Raw genomic sequence first — 21,813 nt, forward strand, 5'->3', positions numbered from 1 at the left:
AGAAAGCAGCACTCCCCAAGCAGCCACAGGATGTCCCTCAGTGCCAAAGGCAGGGAAGCAGCTCTTTGCCTCGAGGTTATGAACGCTGAAGTCCAATCACGGGAGAACCTAACACATCAAAATCATGGGGTTCTCCTACAGAAAAGGAACCAGACCTTTGCTGCTGGCCCCTTGCTCCTCTGGCTACTGAGCTGCACAAATTAATAGCAGCAGGACCTGCTCATTGTGCCATCTGCTCACTTCTGATGGAGCATAATGTCTGGGTAAGTCTGCTATCACTGATGCTGGTGCTCCTCACCTGCCCTGCCTTGGGCACTTGTACTTGTTCACACTGATGCTGAGCCCGTGCTGATTGTGGTGCTCACCCCACAATCCGAGTCCTATGCAAAATGTTGCTTTTTCACATTGCATCCATACAAAGTATGCTCAGAGAAACTGAGACAGAGAGAGAAGCTGACACGACAGCACATAAGGAAGTAGCAATTAAATGTGGAGTGAACAAGTTTCAGTAGAAACCTTTGTGATGTTCTCAGTCACACACCACGGAGAAGTGTGTCATTGTGGGAGAGTTTAACTCCCACCTCCAGACCAGAGAAATAATAGCAATGATATCAGGAAAGCCCAGCTTTTTTTCTGGATGGAGCAGCTGACACATTTCTCCATCAGGCAGGAGAACCAGCAGATGTCATGCTGTAGGACTGGGGTTTGGCTGCACCACGTAGACATTCAAACAGACTCCAACTGAAGTACAGGTGTAATGAGATTGTCCGGAACACCAATGGACTAAATGGGGGTTCTGATGGAGGATAAACTGGAGATGAGCCAGCAGTGTGTTCCTGCAGCCCAAAAAGCCAATGTCTGCATCAACAGAGGGCTGGCAGTGGGCACAGAGGGGACTGTCCCTCTCTACTCAGCCCTCATGAGGCCCCATCTGGAGCACGGTGTCCAGGCTTGGGGACCCCAGCACAAGAAAGATGAGCTGTTGGAGTGGGTCCAAACGAGAGCCACGAAGATGCTCAGAGGATGGAGCTCCTCTTCTATTAATAAAGAGAGCTGGGACTGCTCCGCCTGGAGAAGAGAAGGCTCCAGGGAGACTTCACTGTGGCCTTCAGTACCTGAAGGGGCCTACAGGAAAGCTGGGGAGGGACTCTTCATAAGGAAGTGTGGTGACAGGACAAGGTATATTGGCTTTAAAGTAACAGAAGGAAGATTTAGGTTAGATGTTGGGTGAAAATTCTTTACTTGGAGGATGGTGAGACCCTGGCACTGCTGCCCAGAGCTGTGGGTGCCCCATCCCTGGAGGTACCCAATGGGTGGGCCCTGGGCAGCCTGAGCTGGGGTGCAGCCAGGGTGGGAATCTAGGTATCTTTAAGGTCCTTTCCAAACCAAGCCATTCTGTAGTTCTATGATTCTGTGATTAACCCAGATTCTCTTGCTGCAGAGAGACTGAGGGCAAAAAGGAAAGGACACGAAGGTAGGTATGTCTGCCAGGGAGGCTTATCTTCCACCTTAGCATCTCCAGTCAAGTAGTCAAGTCATCCCTGTACTTCACAGATGTTTATAGAGGAGCATGACCCACACAGCAAGCAGCCTCAGAAGGAAGAGGACTTCATCACACTGCATCTCTGCTAGCATCAGGCACTGATGTGATGCAGTGAGGGCACTCAGAAACCTGAGAAGTGGGGTGAAAAGCTCTGAGATCCACAGTGCTCAGCCCCAGGGCAGCTGGGGGATGCCTCAGAGATGGCAGCAGCTGGAGCCACCTGAGTGCATCCTGCACACAAAGAGCCCTTTCAACTTCCCTTCCCCTGCTTGCTTCCTGATCACTGAATACATTAATATTTAAGTAGGATTTAGTAGAAACACTTGTTCTGCTGAGCTGGGCAACATGGATGTACACTCTTTGTCTACGAATTCCAGTAGCCTGAGAATTTCCGTGTGCCTAATACTGCATTTAGTCTGCAGCATGGACACCTCATCACCCTTCTTGCATCCTCTAATTAACACAAAGGCTAATTCCTCTCAAACTTCCCTGAAGACAGCAAGGCTATAAGGGCCATAGCACTGCTTGCTACAAGGAGGGTGGGTAGGTAGCTGAATTCTGAGTGCAGTACAGAGCTCTGTTGTATGGTTCCAGGACTGATTTGGATTTCACATTCCCCTGGCAAACAAGATGCAGGCAGTATAGCTGCACCCACCCTGCGGAGCTTGCTGAGAAATGATTTCTTGGTAGGAAAAACTGTGGATCCAGGGAGGAGAGATGTGAGATGAAAGGCAGTGCCACAGAGGCTGCATTCCTGCAGTTTGGAGATACTGGGTAGAAAGACACACGCCTGGGAACGAATATTTATCTTCCTGCTTTTTCAGTGTGCTTATTCCAGGCAATGGTGCACTGGTCTGTGACTGGCAGCAAATGAACATCATCTGTGGGGTTTGTTTTGCAGAGCAACAGTTATCCATAGAAGTGATTTAGCACAGGAAGATAGAGCTGCTGGCACAGCTGACAAGCCAGGGACAGATTCGGGAAGGAAGCTGCAAAAGGGCAGCCCTGTGCATTAGAATTATTTTCCTGGGGAGGATTAGATGAGATGTGAACTACATTATTTGCTAATGTTGCACAGCATAAGCCTTGTCCAAAACCCAGGAGAGTCAGAAGGAATCTTTCCATTAACTTGCCCGACCGCAAGCAGGATTGTGACAGATGTACTCCCATTTCCTTTCTGCTCAAATATTTTAAATCAATCAGAAAGAGCAGTTACATTTGTCCTTTTATGGAGATGGGGATCGTTCCCTCTTAAGTACGCCCATATAAATAGCCACAAGGGAGTCCTTCCAGATACCTGCAACAAGTAGGATGGTCTGAGGGTAATAAAGCTTCCAAGCAGAGGAAGGGAGGCGAGATGCACCAAGTCCCTGAGCTGCACACACACATGGCTGGTTTGCCAGAAGGAACAAGGACTTGCACGACGATAAAAGCTGTTTGCAGCCAACAATAAAAGCTGCCTCCAGATCCTCAATGTGAGCCAAACCTTCCTGCTGTCGTTCAATCCAGAAACTCTTTCTTGCTGAAAGCCTTCAGAAAACAGCCCTGGAGTATCACAGAAGGTGGGAATACCCACAGATGTGAGCCTTGGGAAGGAGAAGCCAACTGCCTCGGAGTATGGAGCTCAGCTGAAAGGAATGGGGGGCAGCCTTGCAGATGCTCCTCATTCATTGCTCTGGCTTGGCAGAGCTTGAGGCAGGGCAGTAAGGGTGAAGAGGCAAAACTTCTAAGGCTTCATATGACTCTAATCACAAACCAGCTATGTTTTTAGTCTGGTGAGCAATATCTTCTGCTGGAGATGCTTCCACTTCTTCTAATAAATGATTCTGAAATTTACTTTTCTGGATGTCAGATGAACTGTTCAATACCTGCTTCAGTGGTGATTTATGGAAACCCAACCATGACCCCCCTGCTATCACCTTTGTTCTAACACCTCTGTATGCTGAGCTGGAAGACACGGCCATGATGGCCTTGCAGTGCTGGGATGGGAACTGGGATGAACACAACGGAACTGGAATGGAAACTGGGATGGGAACTATAGAACTGGGCTGGATGACATGGAACTGGGACAGACAGCACAGAACTGGTCTGGGAACTGGAAATTACACACTGCAACTGGGGTGGGAGCTGGGATGCATGGAGCTGCTCTTCATGGAGGTGGCGGCCACTGATCACCACCTCTGCTGCAGCATCAGGGATAAAGGGGCAAGCTTTGCTTCAGAACATTTCTGCATCATTTTAAGGCAGCAAAGCCAGCCAGGCGATAAAAAACAAAGGAAGCTGAGAGTAATGGAAGCAGAGCATAGATTGAGTCACAGTATTTGGGCTGGGGTCCAATAAGAGGGGAAGGAGAGCTCTTAGTGATTAAGATATGTTCTTAATTGGAGGATTGTTTCCAGCTCCTCACCTTTGTTTATATAGCATGATAGGATCAGCAATCATGAAATGGGAGAAAGTCAACAAGTATAAAGTCCTTATAAAGATTTCATTCCTCACAGTGTCAAAATCAAGCACTTGCATTACTTTCTGGAGGCCAATTTAATTGTTGTCAATACAAGTTGCAAATTGGCTTTAACATTTTAAATTGATGTTTTCTCTAAACTGCTCTGATTAATGGAAGAAAACATTGTGTTTCTGCCTTTCATCTGAAGATCTAATGCATTTTACAAACAATAATTGATCCAGAACTACGCGTCAGGGCAGACAGGGACAAGCCAACCTGCTGTAAGGAATGATTTTACCCTTAGCCAGGGCCCAGCAGCACTGCGGGATAGCACAGGGAGCAGAAGCAGCAGCATTACTTGCTTCTCTTTTTTTTCCCCTATGGAAAGTACTGAGAAGCTGAAAATTAGAACACTGCAAACCACCGTGGGGTCAAAAATGAATCCTGGAAAATTCTGGATACGACAGCATGGAGTCAGCGTGTAGGGAGGGAGGACATGGACACCTCTGCCCAGTAGACATGGAGCTGCCTGTGAACCTGGATGAATAGGGAAGCATGCAGGTTCAAATCAAGAGGTTGGGGCTGTTTAGCCTGGAGAAGAGAAAGCTGAGAGGGGACCGTATCAGTGCTTATCAGTATCTAGTGGGCAGGATCAGGAGGATGGGGCCAGGCTCTTGTCAGCATTGCCCAGAGACAGGATGAGGGGAAATGGGAAGAAGCTGGAAACCAGGGAGCTCCATCTGACCATAAAGCTTTACTGTGAGGGTGACAGAGTATCAGAACAGAGGTAGTGGAGTCTCCATCTCTGGGGATACCCAAACCCATTTGGACACTTTCCTGTATGACCTGCAGTAAGGAATGTGCTTTGGGGGATCTCTAGAGGCCCCCTTCACCCCCTACAGTGCTGCTACTGTGCAACTCTGTGATCAACCTCCCAGCTGCTCTTCCCATAGTAACGCTAGAAAAGTCTGATTCAGTTTCTCCCTTCTCCACGCGTTCTGCTGTCTTGTTTTCAGCAAGCTGAGTTTCCCTGTGAGGCTTTGTTTCAAAGTAAATCTATGTGCTTAATCCTCCCTCCCGCTCACAACTTGTATTAGTCTCTCTTAAAAAAGGATGCTGTTCCCATAGTAACCTCGCATTTCTGGATATCGCAGTGGATGATAAGCGCTGCCGTGCCTGGCCTTGTGGCTCTGGGACCGCACTCTGCCCAACAAATGCTAAATTCCACCAAAACACTTTTACCAGGGGCCTAATATTTATCCTGCAGCTCTGGATGTTGCTGCTGTCGGGGCTGCGTGGCTCACACAAGTATCAACACTACCCAGATCCTATATTTATTTGTATGTGTACACACACACGCACTCCACCTACCCATGTTTTTCTCCGCAGTGAAGTCTTCTTTAAAGATTTCTTAAAACACTGTCACTCGTTTGCTGCTTCCATGCATGAAACCCTGACATCAGGCAGCACAAACATTTGCAAGTGAGACACGAGATGTAAACACCGTCGCTTTTCCTTCTCCCATACACTCACCGCAATGTACATTTGCAGTGGGGATATTCTGCTGTCTCATGGGGCTTGTTAATGGGGCAGTGTTTTCCCAAAGGTTCCTTTTCAATGATTACCCTAAAACTTCACATCTCGGTGGAATGCTCTGTAGGTGCAGACCCAGACTGGTGGAGGGAGGATGGAGGTAACCATGCAGTGCAAGGTCTTGTTGCTGTTGGTGGGCAATGTGTGCTAAGCCCTCATGCTGTCCACAACTGAACAGCCCCATGGCAGCATTTCCCAATCTCTGGCTGAAACTGGAGGAAGAGATGTCCAGAAAATGAGATAAGCAAAGAAGGGGTGACCATTTTAACAGGTCTACTTGAAATCAGGTGGATCTCCCACATGTGAAGCTCATGGGAGATAGATAACTTTGTGGCTCATTTCCCTGACCCACACCTTCCCTCAGATTCCAAATACTTTGGGACAAGATGCTTCCTTTCCATCACAGGTTTCAGAGCTCTCATTGACCACTGAGATGCAAGGCTGAAGGAGCCAGGTTAGTGCCTCTGTGCTTCCCCAGGCATTAAGAGCAGGTTGATGGGACCCATGCATCCAGGAGCACGCGTCCAGCAGCAGGGCCGTGCTGTGGGAAGGCAGTGATCTCGAGGCATAAATGACCCAGGGATAAGATTTTGGGGCATTTCTTTTGAAGCAAAGGTAGTTACACCGCCTGCCTCTCTGTGATCCTTTTTCCCACCTCTGAAGTAGAGACTGGCACTGCCACAAAGGACAGGAGGGGTTCATCTGCCCCAGTACAACTGAGTGAATACCTGAGTTGCCTGGCACAGTCCACCCTAGCTCCTATATAGGTGAACAGCCCAGCACCCCACAGTAAAGGAGAAAGCAGCCAGTGTCCTATCTCAGCTGTTCTGCCCCACTTCTGGCAGCACCCCCTCACCCCATCTCTCTGCTGGTCTGATCCTCCCTTCGGCAATGACATCCCAAATGCCAGGATGCTGAGTAACTCAGAATGCTCTGAGACTGAAAAAGCTGACATTTCCTGGCTGTTCAGAAAGAGCATTAACCCATTTGGGATTCTCTTGGGTGGGAAAGCAGTGGGAAGGGCTGGGGATAACCGCAACAGAGGTGTGCCTGGAGGAAAAGCAGATGGAAGGGGCTCATGTTGCCCTACCCTCTGCAGATCCTAGAGGTGCTGGTGCTGTCTGCTTCTCTCTAGGAGTATGGTGAAAAGAAAAACCCCGTTCCTGGAACTCTCTGAGTGTTTTTCAAGCAGTTTCCCCAATTCTTCTCCCCCCCCCTGCACCTTAACTAGCTTCTTACAATGGAGCACAGGGGCTGTAATATGTTACTGCAGGGACTGGGGGATCATTTTACACCTGCTTTGTATTCCCCTGAACAGCTGTAAATGACAACACAAACTGTGAAGCAGCAGGGAATTTGAACGCCTTCGACATACATTTCGACACTGATCTTTGGTAAATTAATTCAAATACTTGCTGGGGATTTGGGGGAGAAGCTGGAGGATTCACTGAATGAATAAAGGAAGCAATCCGAAGCAGAGAGCAGCTGGAGCCCTGGGGGAGAGGAGGGATGGGGAAGGAGGAGGGGTGGATGGAATAAAACCTGGATAACGTGGAGGAGACCTGAGCCTCCGCTCACACTGCCCTTATGTGTGTGTGCATGCTGGCCAACACAGCTCCTGTCCTGTGCTATGGTTGGGATGGACACACTCCTTGTGCTGCTCTGCCTATATTTGGTTAGAGATGTTAGCTACAATTTCCATAAAGATTAAAAGCCTCTCCTGCACTTGTTCACATTCAGAACAAGCTCAGAGGATGCCTCTGGGTGGAAGGCGCCGCTGAAAACTGCACTTTGAATATGTACATCTCTGGAACATCCTGACTCAAATGGCTTATTAAAAGCCTTCCCCAGATATATCAGGCTAATCACAGTGTTAGGCTGTGTTGTTTGCTGCATTCAAAGCCCTAATCCTGTCTGTAGGCTGTGCTTCACACCTGCAGGCACCCCCAGCCCCATGGCAGGTTATTTTTCTGCACTGGCAAATGATCTCAGCCCAGCCCCGAGGTCAGCTCTTCACCTGCATGTCTGGGGTGGTTTCAGACCTAACTCAGCAGATTCTGTTGGTGAGCTCATGTGGTATTCAGAGAATTAATAGAACAAAAGAATATAAAATTAGGCCAGATTCCCTTCTCCAAGCTCAAAAAAATCTCTTCTCCAAGCTCCTGATCTTGCAGGTAGTGAGAAGCAGCATCAGTTCAGGCACAGGTTTTACCCAGCTGCCCTGTGCGTGGGTAGGTGACATATCCATCACTGAAAGCACTGCATGGTTACAGCACGGACATCCAACATGCTTGGAGAGATTCTCCTCCTACAGAGCTTCCCTGATGGTCCTGAGTATCTCCCTTCTCAAGTGCATGGTATGAAGTGCTGATACAGAGGAGCCAGAATGAGAGCAAGAGAAGAAAGGGCCCATTCCTACCTGCATGGCGGTCAGTCCTAAGCTGGCTGCTCGCCCACCAAAGCAGTCAGCCTCCAATCTCACATCTCCTGCAGTTCCTTTGCTCAACTGCATTTTGGGATGAAAGCCAACCAACTCTGACTTTCAGAAGGCTTTCCAGTACCCACTGGCACTGAAGACAGTGGTCCAAACTGAAATGCTATGGCAACCACAAATGCTACAGGCCATCAACATCACTGTCACAGGCACTGCCCACACCTTTTCTGACACATCGGAGGACTGTGGACAATGCAGAAGCAATGCCACAGTTTCTCCGCCCCTTGTGCCAAGCACAGCACCTGCCTCCATGGGATACCCAAGCTCCTGTCTTTGCATTGCCTGCTAATGTCTGATGTTTTCCAAGCCACTAGAAACTACTGACCTTACTCCTATCCCTCCCTGCTCCCATCTATGTTTGCTGGCCATCTGCTGAACAAAGAATGGCACCAACCTTCACAGCAGATGTCAGAAGAGGTAACGAGGCCAAGGAGAGAACACTGGGGAAACATGACCAGAGCATTCCTTCCAATGGCCATAAAGGTGCAAGTGTGATGGTGACACTAAAAACACCAACAGGGATCTCCTGTAATCTCAGCCTCCTCATACTTTACCTGTTACTCACAATAGCAAACGGAACTAACAGGAGGTTTGTGTGGGCTGGAGGAACATTCCTGTCTACAGACAGCACTGTAGCTCATACTAATTAGTCAGTGCACAGCTGGAGAAGTGTGCTCTGACCCAAGCAATCTGTAGGCACAGCTTTCAGCTTTCCTTATCTGCAAAGCACTCCCACCACCGAAACAGCAGCACTGCGTAAAAGCCAGGAAGAGAAATGTCAGCAGCAGCGAAAGTGGAGGGAAGCAGAGATGAACCTGCTATCCCAAAAGGACTTCAGCTGGATTCTCAGAGGCAAGAATATCTGGGGGAAAGCCCTTCCAACACATGGGACCAGCAAGAAAAAATGCCTTTTCCTTCTGACTAACACCTGAGGAAAGCAGCTGCTGTAAGGCAGCAGGCTGAAACCTTGAAAGCCATCATCATTACCAGAAAAGAATGGTCCCCATGGTAATAGTTCCCACGTTTAGGACAAAGATCCCTACTAACTCTCTTTCCCCTTCAAACAGCATCACTTAGACCTGAGTACTTCTGTCTCAAATCTCAGGAGAGCAGTGAAGACCACACTTAACAACAGCCCTCCCACCCCACTGCAGAGCTCTGATTGCTCTAAAACCACCTGAGTGAGGACTCCTCTCCATGTCTGCCTTAGTCTTAAACTCCCCTTTGGGCACCTGTGAAGGATGGAGGCAGTGGGAGGTGGGCACTGCTCCACAATTGCCCCAGGAAGGACCAGGCTGCACCAGCACCTCATGCACCATGGCCATGCCCTCACAGCACTGCTCACACTGCTTTCCTTGGACTCTGCTGCCTTGGGCACAGGCCACCTCAGTTTGTCACTGTCACCCACCATCATTCTGTTCAGTGACACCAAACGAGGCTGAGGGCAAAGTGAAGCTATGGTTTATTTAGTGAGACTTAAGGGTGTTCTTCCAGTTATAGGTCTGGAAACATGAGTTCCAAGCAAAACAAATATAACAGCTCTCTTCTAGTTTAACGTGCTATAACCCAATCTTGTTCTCCAAGTTTTCCTTCTCCCCCAACCTTAAAGATCTCAGAATTCACTCAATACCATTTTCTGATTCACACAATAATCTGAGTAATCAAGTACAGTTATGATGGAGCATCGCCCTATTCTGCAAATGAAACAGTATAAAAAAGCATTAACTGTATAGCTGTTTTATGAGCTCGTGATCTTTTGTAAGTGATTAGCTCTCTGTCTCCGCTGATATATGAGAACATGTTAATAATGGACAAAACTGAGCCAGAAACAAGTTCTTTTTGAGCAAACTACAAGAGCAAGATTTCCCTTCCCAGCTTGGCCAGGGCTCAGGGGGACAGTGAGTCCAAGTGTCTGTTCCAGGCAGATGAGATCGATGGCCCCTCCAGCTGCCAGTGCCTATGACAGGCTGGACTGGAAGCAAAGCCCCTCTCCTCCCTACCTGGATTTGTGAATATGTGAGCCAGCATCCCACTGATGTACCCATTCTTTGGTCCATGCATCCTTGGGTGCCTCTTAAGCCTTAGGAGCATCCATTGAAGCCATCGACAGACACCAGAGATGAGTGCTGCAATAAGCCTTTCCCCTTTCAGACCTTCCCATTTCCCTTTTTTCAGTCTTGGCAGTGCACAAATGTGACATAATTTAGGCTTCCAGAATCTAGCTGGAAGCAAGGTATATCATCAGTATCATCAATGCCTGCTCCACCACTAGAGCCAATGTGAAGAGACAAGGTGTTTACCTCTTCACAAGGTTTGTGTCAGAGCTGCTCTCCGGAGGAGCCTGTACCTGTTCCCTGGCCATAAATCCTCACTTCTTGTGTTCCTCTCCTGGGGCAGAAGCCTCTCACGAGCCAGCAGATTTGCAAGAGCACCTTCCTCTTGCAGACAATTCAGCTCATGTACCATTCTCCAGCCCAACATCTCATTTCACATGTATAATTCCCTGGCATTAAAAAAAGAACCTGCAGAGTTCACTGGCCTCTAAGCAAAAACTGGAAAGAAAAGAAATCCTTCTGTCTTCTCGGGGAAATTATTTTGTTCCCAGCAGCAAAGGAGCCTTCCAGAGAAGACAGCCACCTGGTTCTGTCTCTGCAGGGTGATGCACAATGCAGCCCAACCCTTACACTAACCAGGCCAAGGGAACAGTCGGTGCCCCCAGCCATGGCCCTTCCTACACAGAGGGGAGCACACCGAGCCCTGCAGGTCACAGAGCAGCCCTGCTCCCCCAGAAGGGACCATCAGCAAAAGCCCCCTGATCTCTGGGTGACATGGGCTGGGAGATGCCATCCAGAAACTTCTGTGGCAAGCTGAATAGCTTGTGACTGAATGAGGGCATATCTTTGAGGCACACATCCAGTTGCAGCTGAGAGATGGGAAGTGATGGGAAGCCTACCACATCCCACTTAATGAAGATGGTCAGCAACCACAGAGGCATCGTTCTGACAATTATCAATACACAAAGCATTAAATGAATCAGAGCCATTTCTTTACCTAAGAGGCAAGCATCCTGCTCCACCGGGGAAATCAAGGCAATTAACAGAGTGGTTTGCCCAAGTTCACCCAGCTGTAGAACACAGAAAAACATCTGTGTGTCTTAACCCCCAGACCAGTGCTCTGGGAGGACCTGAAGCCACTGGGACACCACCAGGGTCACCTCCCATACTGTGCTCTCAGAACACGCCTGTGGTTCACCCAAATGGAAGAGCTGGGCCCCGTTATGTGAACATCTTCCTTTTCAGCTGCTGCACGTGGAGAGGCCAATTATGCTTTACAGCATGTGTGTTTGGCTGGCAATACGCAGTGTTCTGAGCTTAGTACAAGCATTTTGGTACAAGCTGAATTCATACCTCGCTGATTCAGAATTTTTAAGACGCCCAGAGAGAATAGCTACTCTGCTCAGCAAAAAACCTTAAAGAACCATCACCAAGAATCCTTGCGCTGCTTCACTCCATCTGATCACCTCGGAAACCCGTTTATAACCCTGATTTCAGGTTTCAAACTCTGCTATAGTCAAAAGCGATGTCTTTTGACGTCTGCTGACTTCTAACAAAGCATTGGCACAAGCAACTCAGAAGGGAGAGCAGAACACAGCACTTACTTGCATTGCTCTTGGAGGTGCGCACAGGGGTGTAATGGTTTTTGGAAGATGTCCGGACTGGAGTGTTTTCTTTGGGGGAGGTATCTATGGCCGAGATAGTTTCTCTTTCACAGTGTGCTATTGGGATTGGTCCCTGCTGCCTTAAGATGTCAGCCAGAGCCCTGAGGAGAGAAAGAGAGAGAGGGGAAAAATAACATATTTTCACAAAGGAACAGAATGGCATTCAGCATCTTCACTTCCAGAGCCACTGTGTGAAACACGCAGTGCTTGGATATCTACCATAAGCAGAAAAAAGCAACAAAACAACAACAAAGCCTGTCTTAAAAGCTCAGATTCTTTGTGTGTGTGAATGTCTGCTGCATAAGTTACAGGGGGAATGGTTTTAAACTGAGACAGGGGAGGTTTAGGTTAGATATTAGGAGGAAGTTTTTCACCCAGAGGGTGGTGACGCACTGGAACAGGTTGCCCAAGGAGGCTGTGGATGCCCCATCCCTGCAGGCATTCAAGGCCAGGCTGGATGTGGCTCTGGGCAGCCTGGGCTGCTGGTTGGTGACCCTGCACATAGCAGAGGGTTGGAACTGGATGATCATTGTGGTCTTTTGCAACCCAAGCCATTCTATGATTCTATAATTCTATGATTTACTTGGCTGTTGTTGGTCTAAGACTGAATCACACAGCAAGTCCATACACTCCATACACCCCACACTCCGTACACGCAGTCCCCACACTCCATAAATCCTCAGTTTTTCTGCTAGGACCTCAATACATTGCAGTGATGGGAGTGGGTTTCTCAGAGTAGAACAAGCAGTCCATAAGAAAATAACTAAAATCATTTTCATGGGTTAATGTCAACACAACTACTCTCCCATCATTAGCTATTTCTATTTGTCCATTAGAGCGTCCTTTAATGGTTCAGGTCTCACTGCTGTTCCCCAAGAAAAGAAATGTCACAGAATTCAGCAGCATCCAGCATTTTCCCCTTGGATGAGTGGAGACTCAAAGGTTTTTTTCCTCTGTGAATATCACAGACACAGTGGAACAATTATAGCGTGAAATGCACTGATTTTCCCAGTGCAACCACTAGCCACCTCTTGAGCCATAAGGGGGCAGGAGTGGCTTGGGTGGATTGTAGGGGACGGGGGCATTTTAAAATGATGGGAGTTTGAAAGGTTTGGTAGAGGGAATCTCCCTAATGTCACCTCGGGTACCAAGAAAGGAGAAATTCCTTCACTGCACATTGATGAGAATGATGATGGTGTTGCTCATACTTTCTAGCATTCCTTAAACGCCGTATTTTTGGTCTTTTATGTGAGAAATAGTGCAGTACCTGAGCCCGTTCCATTTTCCAAACCATTTCCCTTACAGACTGCCATCCTTGTACATAATGAATTGCAACTCTAATGTGCTCTACCAAAGGAACTCCAGGAAGATCTCAAAGGCTTCAGAGGAGAAGTGCATTAGGACACAACCACCTTCTCCAGAATAGGAATACTTTTTATCCTTATTTGATGATGTCCTGTCTGTACAGAGGGCAGACACAGAGGCTGCAACCAACTGCATGATGTGTATATGCGTATACACACTTACACATAGAGATTAAAGAGGGGCATCAGAATACAGTGCTCAGCACCCAGTAAGCCCCTTTGCAGACTGGCGTAACTGAGCCCTCAGCACACATGTCCAAGAAATAATAAGCATCAGGTGCCCATCTGATGTTATTAGACTCTTAGTGTCAAGAGTGTAATCACTCAGAGCACAGAGAAAGATGAGAGCACAAATAACACTAAAACCCCGCTTAGCTTCACAAACACAGCCAGCTGGGTTACTTGGATGGAGCAGTGCAAGGTGAGGAATGCAGAGATAGATATGGCTGAAAACTCAGAGATGTGGGAATGGAGCTGGAGGTACCAGTGGAATGGAGATGGTAGAGCACAGAACGGTTCTCCCTGGAGCTAAACTTGTTTATAATCTGACGAGGACTGGCTAAGAGAGGATCCACATCCCACTAATGGGTACAGCAGAGTAAACAGAACCAGACTGCTCTTGGAGGTGCAGAGCAAAAGGATGAGGGAAGCAGCACAAGCTGCAGGAAGGGCTGGCTGAGGGACCTCCAGAGACCCTTTCTGACCCTCACTTTGTCCTTTAATGTCTGTGGAGAAAAAAGTCCTGCTCAGAAGCAGCAGAATAGGTGGAGGTAGAAGTTAAATGTGGGTCAAGCTGGTCAGTTCCTTGCCAACTCAATCACACCACTGTGCGTGATCCAGTTTATTTCCATTCAGCACAGAGGGCTGATCCCCATACCAGTGGAAGGTCCATCACACCTCACTGAAGAAAGCTCTGGTCAAGTTGATCAGATGCAGTGATAAAAGCTTCAAGCACAGTTAACACTCCATTGAAATATTTGGGTCTTGCATATGCATCCATTCAGGTGCAATTAGTCCCACTGACGTCACAGCATCCTACACACCCGCACCCAGCTGAGGCACTCCAGACGTTGCTCTGTGATGACACAGCTCTTATCTCAAGAAAACAAACCTCACTCACCAGGATGTGTTGCTACCTGTTGAAGCAGAGGGAGCATCCAGCTGCGTAACTGCACCATCATACCCCAGATAACCATTTCTGACAGCCTTTCCGTTAACGTCATTGAAGTGAGAGTGCTAACGCTTCTTTCCAGGTAAGGCCAGCACAGAGGTACTGTGTCACCTTAGGTGTAGCCTAGCTGAGTACCTTGGCTTGAAGGGTCACAGCAGTGATCTGGGGCTTAAAGCACCGTGTATGGTTCACACAGCCCCACGACACCACAAAGAAATGGGCTCAAAACACAGCAGAGGGAATTCCCATCAGGAAGCTGATCCTTCAGGACCCTAAAACACTGATCCCACTGTGGTCTCTCAGCTTGAAATAGGACTGGGACCACAGCCCAAGGCACCAGCCCAGTGCCCTCACCAACAGCCAAGGATGATAAGCACTCAGATAAGCACTTCCCTGCTATCCCTGGCTGACAGCTTTCTGTAGGATATATCTATAGTATGCACAGCATCAGCATCCCAGGGCTGGCAAAGACCATACGGGCAAAGGGGAAGGACTGTTTTTAATGGGACATCTCCAGTCCATGTATAACCCTCTCCTTTCAGGGTAGAGATAAAAAATCAATGACAATAATAATAAATAAGTAAATAAATCAACAGGTGCTGGGTAGACCAGGAAAAGTAAAAAAAGCTGAAATAATGAGCAATGTGTATTTTAAGTTGTGAGTTTACCACACGCTGACATTTGCCACTGCAATGAGCTCTGGCAGGCACCAGATAGAGCTGGCACTCCAAAAGGCAGGATGTCAGCCCGAAGTCATACAGGGTCAGAGAACACACAAATTCATTGCAGTTGTGCCTTCTGAAAGTCCCTGTTTTTGGAATCTGACTTCCTCACGTGTGGGGTAAGGAGGAGGCTGTTAGAAAACAGAATGGACTATTCCAAGTCCCTGTGAGTTTGGGGAAGAATAGAAAAAGAATGACCAAATGGATCTGGCAGAGCACAATAAAAAGAGCAGCGCCTGGCTGAGCTAAAAGCCTGCTAAAAGCATAGCAATGATGGAGCTTGTGGCACAACTCCAACTGACTTCAGCACGGCCAGGATTTCACTACAAGTCCTTAAAAAGAGTGAGGTTAAAGATTCCCCTATGCCCTCTTATTAACCAGAGAGAAAGGCAGTTCGGCCGTGAGATGTGATTTATCCAGCCAGCTCACCCCAAGGGACAGGAGAGCTCTGCTCTCAGCACCACAGGCATGGGGCTGGATGTGGTTATCCCACAGCAAACATTGCTCTGAAGGAGCAGGGACTGGGCAGCAGCTGGAGGTGCACGACACCAGTAAGAGATAACGATCCTGCAGTGAGAAATGGAAATGCCTGCAACATCAGAGCAGGGTTTCTGGGTTGGAACTCATTGCAGTAATGCTTGGGACACACCGGGGTGCCCGAGTATGTGTGTGTGTTGGGGGGGAATGGATGAATGCACACATGGAGTTAAAAAGGAAGAAGGACTAAGCATGAGGACACCCTTCTAAGCATGAAGCAGTTGTGTTCCTGCAGCCAGCTAAACTGAGGAAATTTTCTTTCCTGCAAATAAATGCTACAAGGAAAGGCCAGATGTCTCCCCAGAAAGAATTACCTACGAAGCTCCTGGGATTTAGTGCAGCTTTAAGAACAGATTTCACTGAAAACTATGGGCGTACTGAGGGATCCCTACCCAAGACGGCTACAGGATGAGGCTGGAAGTGGTCCTGAACCACCTAGTGAAGACAAATAAAACAAGCACACAGGTGACATAACTATCTTAAAAGTAGGGATGTATGTATGTGGAATTCAGCTGACACAGCCATGGAATTATAGGAGCTGTACCAAAACAAGAACATAGATAGCACTATGAGCTCACCACATTAAGGTGTGGTGGAATCAGCCTCAGGAAAGCCAAGTTCTTATCTCTGGGACAGGTTCTTTATATCAAGGACAGTAGAGGACAGTCTTCTTTTAGGAAGAAATGTTTTACTCAGAGGTGCTGGAATTGGTTGCCCAGAGAGGTTGTGTGTGCCCCATTTCTGGAGGCACTCAAGGCCAGGATGGATGGGCAGTATGGTCCAGTGGGTGGCAACCCTGCCCATGGCATGGCCATTGGAACTACATGATCTCTGGGGTATCCTCCAACCTGAGCCATTCTCTGATTCTATGGCTCCATGAATTGCCAGCAGTGCTTAGGCTAAGCATATCACTCAAGCAGTTTACGTATCTAATATACACGCTGATTAAGCTCCTAATTCTTTCTGTGACGTGGGAAAGGAATTTGCTAAAATCACTGAACAGTGGGAAACGTGAATACCTTTGGAAAGCGGGCACATTGCATCTAAAGAGAGATTTTCATGCAAAGATTTCCTCCTTAAAAAGTAAAAGCTAAAGCTTCTCAATTGATGCTTGCCAGAAGAATTACCCTGAGCCAAACCACAGCATGACTGGGTTGGAAGGGACCTTAGAGCCTTTCACTCCCTATGCTGTGTGCTGGCTGCCCCCCACCAGCTCAGGTTGCCCAGGGCCCAAGCATGGCCTCGGACACCTCCAGGGATGGGGCACCAGAAGGGCAATAAGAGGACGGGACAGCAGGGAGGGGCTCAGCCCAGGGCAGGGAGCTGCAACCCATCGGAGCCCCCAGCACTGCACCCAGAGCTCCGGCAGCGCTCCGGCTGCCACCTGCTGTATGCAGGAGCCTTGGCAGCGAGCACAGGCACAGGGAGAGGGGCAGGGAGAACAGAGAGCACAGGAGTACCGAGAAGGTACCAAGCGCTCATCCTGGTTGGGGAAAGAGGAGGAATTAGGAAGAGCAGGTCCTTCAGAGCCATGAAAAGCCGCAGGGGTTGTGCTCAGAGCTCAGCTGGTGCAGCTTTCCAGCGTGCTGTGCGTGGCTTTGTGTCTGTGTGCCTGAGCGCACAAAGCCAGCCAGAGCAGTTGGTGGACATGAATGACTTTGTAAAGCACATGAGTGCACACAGAAGCAGACTCATGCACCAGATATCTTTTGCACCGAAGCCTGTGCTGCAGGTGCAATTACGCTGCTTTGCACTAACTGATGCAAAAATCTACTTTCTCCAAAGAGCTCAATTGTTGCAACAAAGGAGATCAGGCAAGGGCTAAACTACAACAAAATATTTGTTGTGAAAGAGTTCTAGGCTTATCTGCCTGAGTAATGAGACATTTGAGACCTCCACACAATGCAGAGCACCCAGATCTAAGGAAACAGATTGCCCATGTGCGTAGGGGCAAAGGCAGGCATAAAAACACCACGATCTTGTTCTCCTGATAAGGTTCAGATCTTCTTATGTGAAACAGAAGTTTTAAAAGGCTTCTGATCTCCAAAGGCACAGAGATCAACTAGTAGTTAAGGATATGAGACGAAAAGAAAACACAAGTTCAGAGCTGGGCTGGAATCCCTTGACACCTTTGTGATGGAGGGTTGCTAACAGAGCAAGTTAATTAGAAAGCAGTAAAATATCAAATGTGTGCAAGAGGAGACGCTGAAAGGATTCGTCGGAGGGAGCAGTTTGTGTGCACAGCCTCTTAGTGGGAGAAGTTCAAGAAGAAAGGAGAAGACTGAGGAGCAGCCAGAATCTGTGCTGTTACCAAAGGCAGAGATTGTGCAAAACAGATTGGGTGGGAAGTACAGCAAACCCCCCCAAAAACAAAGTGTGATCAGAGCTTTGGAAGCAGGACAGGGATCAGGGCTGTCCCGGTCTGAGAGTTCTGGGACTGTGTTGGTGGGATGCATAAGAACCACTTATGGGCAAATGATCCAAGGCAATACAACGCTAAGAAGCCACCAGAGATAAATGATAGGAAGCAAGGAGCAGCTGAAAGGCATGAGAGTGTTGGGTGAATGAGACAGAGTGGAGTAAAAATAAGCAGAGTGTAAAAACAAAACAGCAGAAAGAGAAAGAAAACAGTGGTGGAATCAGAGCAACAAAATCTTCTGCATGGATCCCATGGCCAGGTGTGCTCACAACACTCCCCTCACCCTGGAGTTATAAAGTTGGATTGTTTGACCCAAGCAATGCACAGCAGCAGAGAGAAGAGCTGAATGAGCCAGTTGTGATCACAGCTCACATAACCACATCAGGAGGCGGGTGGTGGTGACTCCCACCTTGGTACAGAGAGCTGAAACCAGCTGCCCTGCTGTGAGCCCCCCAGCAGCCATGGGGTGCAGGAGATGTGCCGAGTGCAGCCTGAAGGAAGGGAAATCTCCCGTGCTTTAATCCCTGGGACTGTGGACAAACAGCTCCGCTGCTTCCAGTTCCTGTTGAAATCCAGAGAATGGCAAGGAACGGATCAGTTTCACTGAGGCCCCACTTGGGAAAAGGATGTTCGTTTATAAAGACAGCCCCTGTTGTTATTCAGAGAGCAGAGGATGCACAGGCAGCAACTGAAGAGGAGCACAAATACCATCCCTCTTCGCAGCACAAAGCCGCCCCGAGCAGAAGGCACCTGTGTCCCTTCTCCCTTCCAACAGCCAAAACATTCATCGCGCACACGCCGTGCTTGGACAGAGCCTTTTATCAGAGCACAGAGCTCGTCTGCTGGGAAAAATCCCAGCGCTGCTTCTCACAGCTCAGAGAGAACAGCTGGGCTCCCACCGCTGCCCCAGGGCCGCCGCTGCCACCACCTCTCCCTGGTGATGTGCAAAGGCTCCGGTGCGGCAAGCGAAGAGCAGCATTTCCAACCCGAGCTGCAAACTATAAACAGCTTTCTAATTCGTGCATCCCTAACTGAGCAATGAGTGCGATGCTTCCCGCTGCTGAGAGCTAAATAGGGGTCACGGAGTGATACTACGAGCAGTGAATTATTTATGGACTGTGGCATGGGGATTGAGGGCCGTGACCACTGGCAGGAAATATTCTGGGTCACCCCTTCCTCGCTGCTGAAGAACATAACCAGCTTTGAAAACAAACAGCTGATATTCCTCCCTCACTGCCAAAGCTTCTCTAACTCCTTTTTGTGCTGAGAATAAAGCAAACACTCAGCTCACTTAAGAAATGCTTGAGCAAACTGATGAAAACAAACCGTCCTCACAAAAGCAATCAGATGAAAGCGCAGGCGAAACGCTGCGAGGTGTGACTCTCAGAAATCAGCCCATCTCTACCTGGAGCCCAGCGTGCATCAGTTCTGCCTGCATAACTCCAGACCAAGATCCAGGCAAGAGGCAGTCACATACGGCCGGGCTGAAAGATCCTCTAATCATTACAAAATCAGCTGGGTATAAAATATTACAAGTGCTTTTTGTAGGATATGAATATTTTAGCTGCTGTTTTTCAAAGCACTTCCACTTACTGCCTTCGTAAACGAACCCAAGCACCAGTTAACTGGCACCGCTCAGCCCAGCAGCACAGCAGTGCCTCTGCTTGAAAGGTGCGTGGTGATGCTTGAAAACAAGCCCCGATTTTCAGCTCTGAAATGCACATGCATATCGCAGAGCACAGTCGGCCTTTCATTTCATATGAGAGCTGACAGCTCTCCCGTGAATTTGCAAACCCTCCTTTCTATCAAAGGGCAGAAAACGAGCCCACCCTCCATCAAAACGCTCCTTCTAACCGAGTTAATAAGGATTTTCTGTAAGAGCTGGATGAGAAGGTAGCAGAGAAGCAGCATCTACACGCAGTGCTGCTAACCGACCGTTTCTGAGGGAATGCAGTTTAAAGCAGGGTCTTGCTCACTCTGACGTGCAGAGAGATGGCTCAGTGCTCCCTGGGTGCAGGATACCACTCGGGATGGGTATCTGAGGACAGCCCTGCTTAAACTGGTGTTCTTTATCAGCAGGTTTTGGTGTGAGATGCACACGGAGATTTAGCACACGTGCCATTACTACAGTGAATTGCTCTGATGCTACACACTTAACTCCAATTGACACAGCCCCAAATAGATATAAATATCTGACTACATTCTGCTCCCTCCCTGTTACTCAGCAGCAGTTCTCTGAGGCAAACAAAGACAAACCACTCCACTCCACATATTTACATTCTGCTTAGAGTGCAGATAGCACAGTTCCTCAGACAGATGCAGATCCTGTCTGCTGGAGATGCACTTCATAATATTTAAACCATCGTGCAATGTTGATCAAGTTCAGGTAACAGTGCTATGAAAGGTATAATCTTTTACCAGCTACCATATTATAGAAGTCAATCAATTCCTTAAAACGCACTGAAAGTCAAGCTTTCCAAGCACTCAATCTGCCATTCATACTTCTACACACAGGTGAATCATTTCACCAGAACTCAGCTAAATAAAGAAAAGCAAGCATCAAAGAAATGAAAACATCAGGAATAATTCAGACAAGTCTGGCAACACTGCCTCTCATTTCAAAGGGCGTAGGATCCAGCCCTGTAACACTCTGGAGCTATAGCAAAAGTAACACATGGACAGCCAAGTCAGCTTTCCATATCCAGTTGCCTTGAAGCCAAATAAGCTGGGCAGGTGGGGAACCAGCCCTTAGTTTGGAAAATACTACAAAGAGCCCATTTTCAGCCTAAGATGCTTCCAGGACTCTCCACTGCATAGACACAAGTGACCTAAGAGATATCACAACATTGCTAACATTGCAAAGTTATCTTCCTTCAGAGATGGGCAAGTGGAATGCATGGAACAGACCCTCAGCAACTATAAAGCAGAATGACTTTTTGGCACTTTGGGGCATGCAGTCGTATGCAGGGAGAAGTCTAAATAAATCACATCTTCCCAAATAAATAAGAACTGTGTCATTCACCTCTTTTCCCATTTAAGAAGACAAAAAAACTCTTCCCCTCAGACTCAGTCGGTCACGTTGGAAGTTCAACCTCAAAAATGCTGCCCTTTTCTTGATTAAAATATCTTAATTGAAATAACTCCTGCGAAGTATCTGGCAGATGTCAGAGCTTCTCCCACTCGTGTGCTCACAGCTGCTCTTATAAAGAAGCTCCTCGCTAATTCCTATGCTCAAAATGGGAACCTCCTGCATTCCCTGCACACAAGAAGTACACATATAATTTGAAGGGACTTTATCACCAAATATAAACACGATCTGAGTGTACACGCTTGGTCCAAAAGGAGGAGTATTATGGAAGCCTGAGCTTTTGCTTTTAAACAGGATTTCCTCTGACACATTAGAAGTGCTTTCTCATTAAAACAGCAATGTGTGAGACAAGGATTTCAAACTGCATCCCTAGCACTCAGCCAGAAAGGACTACGAGCTTCAATTATCTGGATTTAGAAGGGAAAAAGAGAGAAAAAAAAGGAAAGAAAAGGAAACCAACACTGCTTTCTCTAATACCCCCCAGGACTATAAGACAAAGACACCTTGCCTGTGGGACACACAGCGATTTCCTTCACACTTTTTAAACTAACCCTTGGGTTACTGTGGGGGTCCGGGCTGTCCCGCGGGGGGCAACCGGGGTAGGGGGGGGGAACGGCGTGGAGCTCCGGAGCTGTCCACGGCCGTGGTGCTGAAAGCCCGGCCTCACCCGCCCCATGAGCGAGTTGAAGCAGAAGCAACGGGAAGGTGTTGTCCTAGGAGG

General features: G+C 48.1%; 1 protein-coding gene across 3 annotated transcripts in view; it reads right to left on the minus strand.

Moving 5' to 3' along the window:
* SHISA6 (shisa family member 6) overlaps positions 1-21,813 on the minus strand; it is a 193,077-nt gene that overhangs the window by 169,902 nt on the left and 1,362 nt on the right. For all 3 annotated transcript variants that reach the window (XM_015880059.2, XM_015880061.2, XM_015880060.2), the window contains exon 2: positions 11,732-11,892. In XM_015880059.2, coding sequence (XP_015735545.1) covers positions 11,732-11,892 — 161 coding nt within the window. The remainder of the gene's footprint in view (positions 1-11,731; positions 11,893-21,813) is intronic.

Source organism: Coturnix japonica, chromosome 18, assembly GCF_001577835.2.
Source record: "Coturnix japonica isolate 7356 chromosome 18, Coturnix japonica 2.1, whole genome shotgun sequence".
Taxonomy (NCBI): Eukaryota; Metazoa; Chordata; class Aves; order Galliformes; family Phasianidae; genus Coturnix; species Coturnix japonica.